The sequence below is a fragment of the Corvus cornix genome, chromosome 3, assembly GCF_000738735.6.
Source record: "Corvus cornix cornix isolate S_Up_H32 chromosome 3, ASM73873v5, whole genome shotgun sequence".
Taxonomy (NCBI): domain Eukaryota; kingdom Metazoa; phylum Chordata; class Aves; order Passeriformes; family Corvidae; genus Corvus; species Corvus cornix.
In genome coordinates this window covers 75,134,418-75,149,220 of record NC_047056.1, presented here as the reverse complement: position 1 = coordinate 75,149,220, position 14,803 = coordinate 75,134,418, and the positions used below count along the sequence as shown (strand labels likewise).

Genomic DNA, 14,803 nt, shown 5'->3' with positions numbered 1-14,803 from the left:
TCACTTTGCTATAGAAATTACGGAAGAGAAATAACAGTTAAAAATAATTCCCTTGTATTTTAGCAAGTTAGATTTCTTGATAACTGTCATTTAGAATATCAGTTAGGTTCCACAGACAGAACAGCTGAAGAAAAAAGAATAATTTGAATGAGTCATTTTGAAATGTATTTAGGCCATGTCCATATGTGAAACCTAAACTATCAGAGAGGGAGTAGAATTCAGATACATGCTATTCCTGTGTTATTCCTCTTCAGCCAGCCTTCTTCTAGAAGTAATGTTTTAGTTGTTGTCTTTCTAAAAGAGTAGGTTAGATTAGAGCAAACAGTCTGCAAGGCAGGTCTGCAGTAGTTTACAGGTACCCAAGGTGCAGGAGTAGGATAGGCAGAGAAAGGAGAATATAGCAGCCACACAGCTGCTGTATAGTATGTGTATGCAGTGAATTACATGATTGTACTGGAAAGATGATGGGTTATTCACCCCTTAAAAAAAAAAAAATCTTGCCCTTGATTTACACTGAGATGACTCTGTAAACTCACCTTCTATAAACACAAATATGGATTCTCTGGCAATATAAATTGGTAGTCTCACAGAGTTCAAATCAATTGCATTGTTTTGTATCAAAGAGGATTTGCTGATATGTTTTGATTTGTTTCCATTTGCATCAACAGTTATATTGTCTCTTCCTTCTGCTACAGAAAAAGAAAGCTGCAATCAGACAGACTGGATTATATGCAAATCTTATATTCATACATGGAGATATTCAGAGGTGGAGAAGGCCTTAGCATTTTAAAACCAAGCAAACATCCTCTCCCTACCCCCAACACAAAACAGAAAATTGAAAAAACACCACAACACTTCATAAATATGAATATCCTGAAGTGGTCTGAGAAGATTCTGTAACTCAGCATCAGACTTAAACAGGCCACCTGAGACCACGAGGCTTCATTCTTTTTAGTAGAACTCCTTGCATACATACATATACCCTTCTTTCTACAGGTTCTTCAGTTTGAACCACTTAAAGTTTTCTGGTGGTCCATTGACCTAAGCCCTTTATTCTTCTCATTTAATCCTAAAATGATTCTGAATTAGTCCTGTGAGTTCAGCTGACTTCTGGTACAGGAAATGAAAAATCAGAACCATTGAGGTTTTTAAATTTGAGTATATAATCAGGTTTCATAATGCTTTGTTATATTGAGCTTTTCTTCTGTTGTCGATGCTGTGTAAACACTTTTGCCTGACAGGGTTCATGACATTTTTGCTTTCCAAGAATTATCAAACTATCTTGTTTTAGAAAAAGTTGTTCTATATTTCTGACAGAATGTGCTTGTTTCTTACATTTTTTTTTTGACAGAATCTTTCCCCTTTCCCCTTTCAGTGTTCAGGAAATGCTGACAGGTCAGAGGCTTTGTCAGTCCAGCTCCCATAACGATGCTGTCCTGGCAGCTCTGAACCAACAAAGAAGTGATGGCATACTTTGTGATATTACCCTTATTGCTGAAGAGCAGAAATTCCACGCACATAAAGCAGTCCTGGCAGCCTGCAGTGACTACTTCCGAGTGAGTCCCAAGATTTTTCACTTTATATAATAATATTAAAAATTATCATTGTGGAGGATGGGGATGGTTATAGATATCATATTGAAGAAGATTTAAATTTGAATCTTTGGAAAATGAAGGATTATTGAACATTCAGTAGAGTATACAACTTTAAATATCCATAGGAAAAAATGATAAGAACATAATTCAGGTTTTTATAATAATTAAGGGTAAGTCTTTCCCTTCCTCCCTCCCTCCTCCCCCAACAGAGATAGGCAGTACACATCTTTTTATGAATTTAATGCCCCAGTAAAGTCAGAAAGTGGACGATTTTTTTAGTATGTAGAAATGTTTGTAGAACATATGAGAGTTGTGATGAGAGGATGGTGGAGACTGAGGGAAGACGTCACTGTGGTCTTCAATATCCTCACAAGGGGAAGGAAGGGGGCAGGCACTGATGTCCTCTCTGATGATCAGTGACAGGACTCAAGGAAACAGCATGAAGCTGAGTCAGGGGACATTTAGTTTGGATATCAGGAAAAGTTTTTCACCCAGAGGTTTGTGCACTGGAATAGGCTCCCCAGGGCAGTGGTCACAGCACCATCCTGACAGAGTTCAAGAAGCACTTGGACAATGCTCTCAGGCTCATGGTGTGACTCTTGGGGTGTCCTGTGCAGGGCCAGGAGTTGTACTCAATGATCCTGATGGGTTCCTTCCAAGTCAGTGTATTCTGTGATTCTATGATTAGAATATGGAAGTATGGAGAGAGGGAGTTTAAATTTAATCTTCACTGTGAGGTTGGTGAGGCACTGGAACAGGTTGCCCAGAGAACCTATGGCTGTGCCATCCCTGGAAGTGTTCAAGTGTTGTCAGGTTGGATGGGGCTCTGAGCAACCTGGTCTACTGGGAGGTGTCCATGGCAGTGGGTTTGGAGCTAGGTGATCTTTAAGATCCCTTTCAACCCAAGCCATTCTATGATACTATGATAACTGCAATTTAATTCAGCTTGAGAGTGGATTTTTGTAGGATATAAATGGTTGCTCTCAAAGACAAAGCCATAGTAATTTTTTAAATGTGATAAAATGTATTTTCACAAACAAGTGTTTCCAAGATGTAAAATAAAATATTCCCTGGGAAATTTAATTTGAACAATTCCAGTCTAATTCCAGTCTAAAATTGGAGTAACTGAAAAACTGTGTTTGTTCCTAGGAAAAATATTCTTCATATAAAGCAATTCTACTAACCTTTATTATAATGTACCCACTCAAAATGTTGGACTTTCTCTAGCTCTGTAGTTGACTTGTATTTTTAAGTGTGAGTCATCCTGTTGTTAATCAGAGACTAAAGCTGAAATTAATTTAAAGGTCTATTTTCTCTAACAAAGTAAGTTTATTAAATATTTTGTCTACACTGTAATTTTAGTGTTATGAACTTCTTTATGGGGACCTTTTTGTCTTGTTACAATAGTAATACAGTGTGTGACAACTTATCTGTATCTTTGATTACCTGAGCAGGGTTTTTATCTTCCTGTCAACTCTCTCTCTCTCGCTTTCGGTTAGAATTTAGACTTAATTTATTCTGTGTATTTAAGAAATATTGTTAACCTTGATGTGTCTTTTGCTGTGCTGGCGTTGAGCGAATTGATTGCTCATTTTTTGAGCTTATCTGCATGCTTATGGGTTCTACTACAGCATAGTTCCTACTGCCATGGTTGCTGATGTTGCTTCATCATGGTGCCCAGGCCCTGCTGTAACAGAGATTGCTTTGCATTTTTTTTTGCTTTTACCCCAGTGCACTGAGAGGGATTCTGGACCTTTCTAGCTGTAGCAACTGCTGTGTATACTTGCCAATGATAGATATAGTGCCTGTTGTCCTGGTTTGTTTGAAATATTTTCATAAGGGTGCCATATCATCCACACCTGTGACACTCTCTCCAAAGCTCATTGTACCCTGTGCTTAGAAACATCATAGGGTGGGCACCTGTGCCTAGCGTTCCAACAGTGTGCTAGGGACAGCTTCTACTTTGGTCACTTATTGATTGATGTTGAGATTTGGGGCACTGTGATTTATCCTGTTATTTCCAGTTGAGTTACTTGGTATTGGCTGGACAGTTATTACAAATTAAAATCTTAATGCCATTAATTGCTACATAAATATTTTTTATTAAGAAAATGTTGAGAGAATGATTTATGCAGCATTTAGTAATTTGGTCTGCCTCTAAACTCTTATGGTTTGGTAGGATGTATTCTTCAGACTTTAGGTATCAGGTATAAACATGGAACCTGTGATTTCGGAAATCAGGCAAACAGGTTTTTTTTATTAATAGACAAAAATCTTTTTTAGAATATTGTGAAATAAGATCTATATTCTGGAGGAAAATGGCATGTAAGTTACTATTCACTACGTTCCTGAGTCTAATAATTTAGAAAAAGCAAGCATTGGTTAAAAAGTAATAATGTTTTGTATTTAACCTGAGATTATAGATCTTTTTTATATCTAGGGGGATCTTGCCTGATTTGAGCTACTTGGATATTCTTTTTCTAAGATTTAGGAGAATGCATCAAGCTTAATTTCAGAGTTGGTGAAAAGAAACAGGCATTTCCAGAGGGTGATAAAGGAGAATAGCAGATTTATTTAGAATTACATGAATGACCATCTGGAATTGCCAGATCTCTCTCAACTGACCATAAAGGCCAGACTCACTTGCTTCAAACTTAGCTGTTAATATTATATATTTTTTACCCTTACTTTTTTTCCTGGAGGAATTCTTAGATGAGGCTTTCAGATTTTCTATCCCTGAAGTCATTTATGAAGAACTCATTGCCATGTGAAATTTGCCTTTCACTATTTTTTGTGAGAAATCATCACAGGACTGCAGTGAATGGAATTCTGGGAACATCAGGTGTTGGGAGTTTCTTTGAATAACACTGAGATGACACAAATATACGTCAATGTGACACAAAGAACTTGCCTACCATAGCTTCTGGTTTCTACAGCTCAAAGATTTGCTTAATATCCCAGCCTCTTTTCAGCTCTGTGTGGAGAGGCTGTCATCCAGTTCTTATGATTTCACAGGTGTATTGGGCTTGTGTGGCCTTGGGAGCGGGGGCCTACGGGGGGAATTCTGTGAGAAGTTGCCAGAAGCTTCTTTTATGTCCAGCAGAGCCTGGCTCCAGGATGGACCTGCTGCTGGCCAGGGCCGAACCAAGCAGGGATAATAGGAGCACCTCTGTAATCTGTTAAGAAGGGGAAAAAAAAGTTATTGTGCAGGTGTAATTGTGGCCAGAGAAGAGCGGGATGAGACTATGTGAGAGGAACAACTGTACAGACACCAAGATCAGTGGAGAAGGAGGGGGAGGAGGTGCTCCAAGTGCTGGAGCTGACATTCCCCTGCAGCCCATGGTGAAGACCCTGGTGAAGCAGCTGTCCCCCTGCAGCCCATGGAGGTCCATGAGGATGCAGAGATCCACCTGCAGCCTGTGGAAGAGACCCAAGCCAGAGCAGGTGGATGCCTGAAAGAGGTCTGTGAACCCCTGGGAAACCTGTGCTGGAGCTGGATCCTGGCAGGGACCTGCAGACCCATGGAGAGAGAAGCCCATGCAGGAGCAGGTTTCTTGGTAGGGCTTATGACCCTGTGGGGAACCCATGCTGGAGCAGCCTCTCCTTGAAGGACTGCACCCCATGGAAGAGTGACCCATGCTGCAGCAGTTTGTGGAGGACTCTTGTCTGTGGGATGGGCTCACACTGGAGAAGTTCATGGGGAACTGTCTCCCCTTGGAGGGACCCCATGGTGCAGCAGGGGAAGGACTCCTCTCCCTGAGCAGTGGAAGAAGCCACAGGTGCTGAAGTGACCGTAACCCCCATTCCCTGTCTCCCTGCGCTGCTGGGGGAGGAGGGAGAGCTGGGAAGGAGGGAGGGGTGCAGGGAAGGTGTTTTTAAGATTTATTTTACTTCTTGCTATCCTGATTTTGTTAGTAATGAATTCTATTAATATCCCCAATTTGAGTCCACTTTGCCTATGATGTTATTTGCTGAGTGATCTCTCCTATTCCTTAACTCATGAACACTTCATTATATTTTCTCTCCCCTGTCCATTTGTGGAGGGGAGTGAGAGAGATGCTTTGGTGGGTGCCTGGCATCCAGCCAGCATCCACTACAGTCTTTTTTTCAGGTCTCCAGAAATATGTTCTATTCTACACAGGGTTCTATCAGAATGAATAATTTGTTTTCCATTTTTTTTGCTACTATGATAAAACAGCTTCTGCAAGAGACTGGATGTTTGCGTTCTATGGAGGGTTTGTACAGTTTTCTGCATTTTTGTTCTGTGTCTACTTTGATTCAGATGGAGCTACTTCTTAAATTGGAGTGTTTTCTTGAGCAGCATATTTTCTTTGAAATTGACACTTATGTCTTTTACTGGAAAGAACAGTTGTTAATGCTTTGGAAGGCTAACTAAATGTGTGTCATGTTACAGACTGGGGGAATTGGAGCCACTGTGAGGAAGAGTGAACAGAGAAGGCCAGAGGTTTCCTTATCAAATTTTCTTTGAGATTATAGTCTGGAGTAAAATCTTTTGCTTTTCTAAGACAAGCTGAAGACCTGAGCTTCAGCAAAATACTTAAAGGCCAGCCTTCTAGGATAACAGCAGGCCATCCATCTTTCCTGTTGGTGTAGTTAGTCTCATAGTTCCAGCTGTACAGAAACATTGACATTTAAATCCTAAGCGTAGCTCCTGGTTTGGGAGTTTGTTACATTTGTACACCAAAATTCTGTGGGTTCTTTCATCATGAAAAAAAAACCCCTTAGGAAATTGAATACAAAGACTGCATATACGGAGTTACACTGCAAGATTAAACACTTGAAAATTAGAGGTTTGTTTTCTGCTCCTGAAGTACCTCTTCTTTCAGAATGTGCTAAGGAATATAATAGTTATCTCCATACTCTAAAATACTACTATAAAGAGTAGTAAATATCTGTATTTTTATGGGTTCTTTTTAATGCAGCAAACAGCATTTTAAGCAAACTTTTCCATATTGACATGCTGTGATTTGCCATTTGTCTCAATCTATTGCACTGAGACAAGGCAGCTGAGTTAATATGTGTGCACTGTGATAACTCTAGCAAGCTAAGTCATTTCCAATTAAAAGATTCTTCTGCTTTTTTCCCCTCTGGGAGCAAAATGAAATGTTACTGCATGACTTCATTAGTAGGCATTTACAGTGTTGGCAGGTGATTATATAACCTCAAGATTTTCTTGTACAAAATACATTGGTTTTCCAATCAGAAAAACTCCTTTCTTCTTCCTTACTTTTCATTTGAGTGGGTTTTTAGTTGCAGGACTTTGATCTTTCTCAAAAATATGCAGATTTTCTATCTAATCTAGATGAACAAAATTATATCAATTATCTAGGATAGATTTTAAAATGTCAATAATATTCTAATTCTTCTTCCACAATGAGCATGCTCAATTCTTAGAATAATTTTTCTTTTCTGAAATGAACCAGTAGATAATAGTTTTGCACACAGACTTTGTACTACTGTCACAGCTGATTCTTAAACAGTTTCGTCTTAGAGGTTTTCTGTGCTGACTTTCCTGCCCCTTGCTAGATGGTTTCCTCCTTTGTCCACAGCATTGCTGATTTTACTGAATATTTTACAGTGTACTGCATTGTTTCTTGATAAGGTGAGGGAATTAATTTTTATAAACCAATCCCTGAGGACTGAAAGGCTGATGGATGCAAGTAGCTTTCGAAGTCTTTCTATATTAATCATAAAGAGGAAAAGGCTCTCCCTGATATGTCTTAGATGTAAAGACCTAGTTCAGAGAAATCAGGACTGCCTGCTGCTTTTGCAGTGTAATGTGATTTTGTCTTTCAGTATTTTACCGCTGGTATGTGTCTGCTAAAGAAACAATACTTCCTTTCTATCATACCCAAAAGTGATGCTTCTTAGAAATTGTCTTTCCAGATAACCTATAAAAATGTAAGCTCTTCCCATTGGATCAAATCAGCTCTATTCTTCCAAGCAGTAGTTCTACTTGCAGTCCTTCCCTAGTCCCAAGCCATGTATGGATAGATATGTCTGCTTCTGAACTTCCTGAACAACAGGCTAAGAAGCAATGGCCATAAATTTAAACAAGAGACGTTCCACCTCAGCCTGAGGAAGAACTTTACATTGAGGGTAGCAGAACACTGGAATGGGCTGCCCAGGGAGGTCTTGGAGCTCCCTCTCTGGAGACATTCCAAACTCACCTGGACATGTTCCTGTGTGAGCTGCTCTAGCAGGAGGTTGGACTGGATGATCTTCAAAGGCCCCTTCTAACTAATGATTCTGTGATTCTGTAACTTACAGACTACCTTTCTAGTTTGAGTACTAGAGGAGGAATTTTTGTACTGAGTCAGGCTCACCAATAGGTTTGCTTTTCTTGTCCCTCTCTCTTGAATCCTTACAAGCAGTAAACAGATTTCCCCAAGCTATTTGTTTGGAAATCTGATAGTACAACTATAAATATGTCAGATGAACATCCCAGAGCTGGCAAACCATGCACCCTGCTATGATTCCTTGGATCTTCTCTTTCTTATCTTTGTTCTCACTGATGAAAAGTTATATGACATTTGAAACCTTTTGCATGAAACACCAAGCTCCCTTTCTGCCACCATCATGATTTATGCAAAAGTAGTAATATCCCAGCTATGTGGCATCTGTCATTTACTTATACATCCTTGCCATCTTCTTACTCTTAACATTTTCCCCATAGTCTGAGAACCCTCAAGACTTTTGACCAATTTCTGGTCTTTGCCATACTATTTCATATTGTCCTGTGCCATTCTCCATTATCAAAGCCCTTAATTCAGAAACAGTTTCCAACTGCTATACAAAATTTTGGAACAGGATATTCTCATCTACTGTCTGTTCTCACTTACTGTCACACCAGCAGTTTTCCTGTATAAGAACTTTGATAAATAAGTCTCATTTAAATATGCTTAGTATTGACATAAAACTACTTTCCCCCCCTTCTTAACTCTCTGTTTAATCTTCCTTAGTTTCTTGTTTTTGTAGGTTTTTTTAATGCATTCTTTTTATATAAGAATGCTAACTGCAGAGTTGGGAAGGAATATAGTCTTAGTAGTGGTTCCAGGCTTGAGATTATTGAGTTTATAATGTTCACTACCATACAGTGATGCTTTAAGAAACCGAAGGGCTGTTTTGGCATGCTGTCTAGCTGTTTAGCACTGTTTTTAAGCTCTCCTACACATGGGATCAGCCAGATGGATCACAATACACATGGTTCTGAGTGATGCCAACAATGCAGAAGATATTTTAAGATTCATAGTAGTGTCTGGTTTTGTGAATATGTTCCTTATATGCCACTTGTTGAGAGTGAGATGCTTGCTTCCCATTAGAAAAAAAAAAGAAATTTGCCTAAAATACGAGGAGGCCTGGGGGAAAAAAAAATTAAATTACTAGCATATTTTAGAAGTTTAAATACAAATTAGAATGTTACTGCTAATTATTCAGTAATCCAGTTATAGTTGAGTGTAAAAAAACCTGCACATTCCTTTACTTCTCAAAACATTGTTTAATATAGGCACTTCAATAGTTTTACTAAGTTAAATCAAAGCATTGGAAGTATATAGCATGGGTAGGTGTGAGGTGTCTTGTGTAATGTTTATCTGAACAATCTCTTTTACTTCTGGAGTATATACAAAAATGATTTGCAAATGTTTTAAAGCTGTCTAAAGACATACTTTAATATTCTTTCAAAATGAGAAAAATAAGGAAGTGTATCTGGGTTATTTTATTTTGTTCGTCCTTATCTTTGTATTTAATGGGTTTTTATTCTGTGAGGCTCTGAAGCAATTTTTCTTTGCTGATGACAGAATTCCCACAGCTCAGCACTGTTGGTGCTATCAAAAACATCTACAAGAATCTTCTCTTTTCTGAATTCTGTATTCAAATTCCCAATAGATGTTATTCTGTCTGAGTAAATATGTTTCTGTTGCAATTCTCATAGTTCATAAATGAATTCATCGCAATTCTGTCAGTGTTGGATGGTAGACAATATGCTGTCGCATCATTTTGATGTTTTTTTCTTTTTCTTTTTTGAAGTGCCTGTATGGTTAAGTGCATGCACCATGGTTGTATATGGCAAAATCAACTCTGCAGTTAGTGAGATAGGCCATAGTAGGCTGTGGCTCACTGTCTCAGATTGGTGTGATAACAGCATGTGGTGTTTGGCTATTGAATTGATGCATTTTTTCAGTTTAAAACTAGGACAGAAAGGAGTCACTACAGCCATGTTGCTCTGGTTGTCCATTTTCTTTACCATCTTCTTTGCTTACTCCAGCCTGGTGTAGTGCTAGGTTTGGTTTCGCAAGCTGCAGCTTTCCCTGAGAGCTCAGCAGAGCTGCTTAGGGCAGTGCGACCATTGTTGCCCTCCCGTAGTCCATTTTGGATGGCTCCGTTGTTTTGCTCCGGTAGCTATCAGGTCTACAACACAGTGATGGCAAAGGAGGTGAGAAGGGTCTCCCCATGAGGGTTTCAGAGGATTTTTAATCTTACATCTCATCCCAGCAATCCCCAGAGGCAGAGAGACCCTGTGATCCAGGCGCAGGGGTATTTTGTCAGATCGCGGGGGAGGTACATGGGCGGAGTTGGGGTGCAAGAACCAATAGGGAGGACCCGAGGGAGTGGCCAGAGCTAGGAGAAAGGGAAAGCAGGGAGGAGATACGGAGTCAGAAAAGCAGTGGGTAAACAGATCACCGCGCCAGGGTGCCTCAGTTCAGTTTTGCAGTGCTGCCATAACAAGTGTTCTGAGTTTGGGCTGGTCTCAGCTGCATTTCTATGTGGCTTAGTGTTTGCCCATGAAAACCAATTTACTGGGGCAGGCCTGTGGCAGAGAAGCTTTTTGTACCTGTTTTCTTCTCAGTTTCTATAGTCTGGTGAAGAAGTCTTGTGTTTCAGAACATTGTTGGATGCAGTAGATGCGCTTGTATATCTTGTAGTCTCTGTCAGTATCTTCCCACACAACCTCGGGAAAAATTAAAATTATTCTGTGGGTGTAGTGAAGCTGAAAATACCCGAGGGAATTATTTGGGCAGCATATCACTTTTAGCTTCAGTGACTAGGACCCACATACCATTTTAATAACATGAGAAGTATCCAACAAAAGAAACAGAGAGCTGAAGCTGGTGTTAGGATCTTTTACCACTCTTGAAATAGCTGTTTGTCTTTTGGCTACTCCCTCAGGGAGTGTTCCAGTCTCTTGTTTGTATAAGAAGGCCAGTACAATGCAATTCTGGCTTTTGTGTTGCTTGTTTGAAGTTTAGAGGAGATACCTTTCTTTAAATAAATTCTTCAGTTGCTTCATTGTCAACAGTGCCGTTGTTTTACATCCTGTTAACACCTTCATTTTAGTAGACTGAAATGTAATATTGGCAAATTGAATTCATGTCACTGTAGGTCTCAGTCTTGTAAAACGTTGGATTTAAGCAGTGGAACCTTTGCATTTGATTGTCCTGAACAGCTTTATAAAGTGCTGCTGGTTGCTTATCTTTGGCAGGAGTTAGTCTGCCTGAGCCAGCCAGTTTGCAAACTTTTAGACATCAAAAACTTCTCTAAATCCCAGTCTACTCTTACTGAATGACCTAATGTGCGAGTGATGAATGAATCAAATTGCCTCTCAATCTCCTAACTGATCAGTAATGCCTCAAAGGAGAGAGATGCCCTTAGCAGCCTTAGGTGAGAGCATAAGAATGGCCGCACTGAGTTGGATCATTGGATGTTTACTTTAGCAGTAGCTGTTTGAGATGTCTGGTGAAGAAGAGTAAATCCAGGGTAAGTGTGTGTGGTGTGTTCCAGAGAATTCCTCGGCTGTTTCCAGCTCAGGGACATTTTGGAGCAGGGTGTGATTCCTGTCTGTTCAGCAGTCCTAAGTAAGTCTCTTCTAAGCTGTTATCTTCTTTCCCATTGGGCCTGTGTAAGATTTCTTGTGCCCTGTACAGGGTGGACAACTGCCTGTTATATGAAGATCTACTTTTGTTTATTGTCAAGCTGGTTTCTACCAGTTTCACTTGATTCCTTCTAGTTCTTCTATTGGAAAAGATAACCATTGGTTCTTCTCATGGCACTCAATCATCTCTTTTCCAGCTGGAAACTTTTGACTTAATCAGATGCTATTTAAATGGAAGCTGTTCAGGATGCTTGATGAAGCCTCTTGCCCTTCTCCAAAGTTTGAACAGCTCTGGTGTTTTGTGAGCTGAGGGTAAGGGGATTGCATGCAATAGGCAAAGTGTAAATTTCTGTATGGGCACAGGATTGATTTCTGTTTTGTTCTCTCTTGCAAAAAAAATTTCTAAGCTTTGGTTACCTTTTTAAATTTTTTTCTTATTTTTATTGCTGAGGACCAGGATGGTTTTTTATTAAACTCATATGTTCATTTTTATAATTGCCATTTTAGAAGCCAACTGCTTCTTCCATACAATCCTTGCATAGTTTTGTCTCCATGGACTTCCTATCTGCACCGCTCTTGCCCTTTTCCAGAATTGCTCTGCATATGTTAAGCATGGGGTGCTCCACTGGAATCATCGTTCCCTGTGAAAACTGGCCTGGTCTTTTCTTTTTCACTGTTTTATGTATTCAGTCACTTATCCAGGCAAAGATCTCTCCTCTTTTCTCTCTTGCCTAGTTTGCCTTCTAGGCATTTAAAGGCCTCTGTCAAAAGCTTTTTGTGAATCCACATTGTGAAAAAGTAGTGGTTAAAGCCCAGCATAGCATATTCTTCACCATTAGGTTGCATCCAATTTCATGTTTATGTGTGTATGTGTGCAAAAATCAAATTACCATCTCATTAGACATGTGGAACATTCTCAGCTACTGATGAAATAACCTGCCCTTCCAGGGTCATAGAGTGCCAGCTATACAAATAGGCAACAAATATACACAAACCCCATTTTATATAACAATTAGGAATATTAGGACAACTTATGAAATGTTCATTTGCATTTTCAGAAGCTCTTATACCTGGCACTTAATCATCTACCCTGTCAGGGTAAGATTTCAGCCAAGAAGGAGTAGGTGTCAAGCCTAGAGAATATATGGGAATAATTAAATTAATGTCATTGTGGTCTGTTAGCTCAGAAGGGCTTTGTTTGTTAGAGTTGAAGGAAAAGCCAAAGGATAAATGAACATGGTCAAATGCAGGCTACTGCATTTGTGAAGAGATGATTTTATGGAGGCATTTGTTCCAGAGGAGGTAGCTGATGGAGGGTAGAGCTTAGCTGATGATGAAAACTACTGTGACAAATGACTGCAACATTAATACAAGCTTGGTTAGTCAAGTCATTCTTCTTTTATTTTGCAAATTGTTAGTGTTTGTTTACTTTTTAGGTTTTTATCAGTATAAGGGTATGAAAAAACAAAGAAAAATAGTAAGCTGGTTTTATTACTTTGTATAAAAATTTAATAAATATATTGGTGGGAATTAAGGGTGGTACTTTACCAAAATTGTGCTGTATTCTTAATGGAAAACAAGATTTATAATCATAGTGAAAAATAGAATTATTTTAAAGGATACAAAGGTCTAGTTCAAACCCTCATAAAATGGGCAGGATATGAAAGGGGTGTCTCATAAAATGAACGATTTAGAATTTCAGCATTAGATTTCTCACATAACAAGTATGCTTTTGCAGTTATGATACAGAATAGAAGTAATTGCTATAGTTTACTATTGCTTGGAACATTTGGATGTCAGTGTCTAATGACATTCACATCCCATTATATAAATGGCTTCTTAAAAAGGTAATTATAATAACAACTAAGATTGTTACTACAGTTCCCTTAGATTAAGCCTTGCTGTACAACTATTGAATTAGAGCCTGCATACACTAAGGTGGAAAACTTGTCTTAATGGTATTATATGAAGTAGGTTTTAAAAATGAAGTCCCTTAAAGGTGTCCAAGTTTGGATCATGGTTTTTTCTTGGGGTGGGGGGAATCACAAGAAGCTTTGCCTCCCTGAATTAAGTGTATTGTGGTAGTTAAAATGCTAGTTCAAGAGCTAAGTGACTTTTATTGCAATTTTATTCTGGGCTTGCTTTTGATATCACTTGCTAAAATCATCGAAGGACGTGAACAATAGGCTTATGCATTCACTGGGAAGCATTAAACCAATTTAAGCCAAAATTTGCAAATGTGACTCATGCTTTTCTGTGCTTGACTGGAAATGCTGGGAAAAATCTGGTTTTAGTTATGCTGCTTTCTTTATTCTCCAAAAGGCAGGCCTGCTTATGGCTGTCTATTGTTAGGATAGATTGTACATTATTGGAGTTTTATGCAGTGCTTTGCATGGCAGTGTCCTTAAAATTCAGTTTTCTTGCTTCTGCCATAAAATAATAATTTTGATATTCAGGACCACCTGTGATGACCAATTCATTTTGAAATATTGGAACTGTAGCTGTAATAGTTCACAGTTTTGTGGGGTTTTTTGTTCTGATACAGAGATGCACATGGAAATTGTAGAATTATTTTGTTTCTATGGCACTACTTAGATTTTGAATGAGAGTCTTTCTAGGGATGATGCAGCAACTCATTAGGAGTAGCATGCTAAGGAGTTCCTTTTTCCATATGGCTTAAATTATGTTTGTGTACCTAAGCAGAGGTTTGGGGAAGACACATTACACTATTAAACTCTGACTGTCAAAACACAAATTATGTTTGATGCAGTTTCAATCAAGGATATAACTTGCTAGCAAAAAAATTTTGGGGATTTTTTTTTATTTGTTTGTTTTAATATTTATGTTTTTATTTTGACTGGGAATGAAGACCCTGTGCCTTGTTAAAACCAAGAAAATTACTTTGTTCTTGATGGAATGTCCACTATACAAACAGGAAAAAATATCACAGCCTTAGGTCTTCTAAGGAGTAAGGTAGCTCTTTATTGCAATTTTCATTACTTATTTTGAAAGATGCCAAGAAAGGGTTATCTTTTTGTATCCAGAGTGTAATGTAACAAGTGCACTGTATATATCCTTGAGTTGGTAAGCTCTTGGGGCTGCGCAATTATCTATCACTGTCTGACACTGGCATACTAAAAGAAACACCAAAGGTTCAGTGGAATTTGCTTTGCTAACAGTAATATGTGACACTTGAATGTTGTGCATAAAGTTGTATAGTTTGCTGCTCAGTTTTATTTCTTTAACTATTTATTACTATATATTCTCTTAAACTATGAATGATAGCTGACCTTTCCATTTCATGGGATTCATTTTA

At 38.7% G+C, this 14,803-nt stretch overlaps 1 protein-coding gene across 11 annotated transcripts in view; it reads left to right on the top strand.

Annotated features, from left to right (window-relative positions):
* The window catches only part of KLHL32 (kelch like family member 32), a 142,670-nt gene that overhangs the window by 24,989 nt on the left and 102,878 nt on the right, over positions 1–14,803 (top strand). For all 11 annotated transcript variants that reach the window (XM_039569030.1, XM_039569029.1, XM_039569032.1 and 8 more), the window contains one exon: positions 1,376–1,556. In XM_039569030.1, the coding sequence (XP_039424964.1) occupies positions 1,376–1,556 (181 nt within the window). The remainder of the gene's footprint in view (positions 1–1,375; positions 1,557–14,803) is intronic.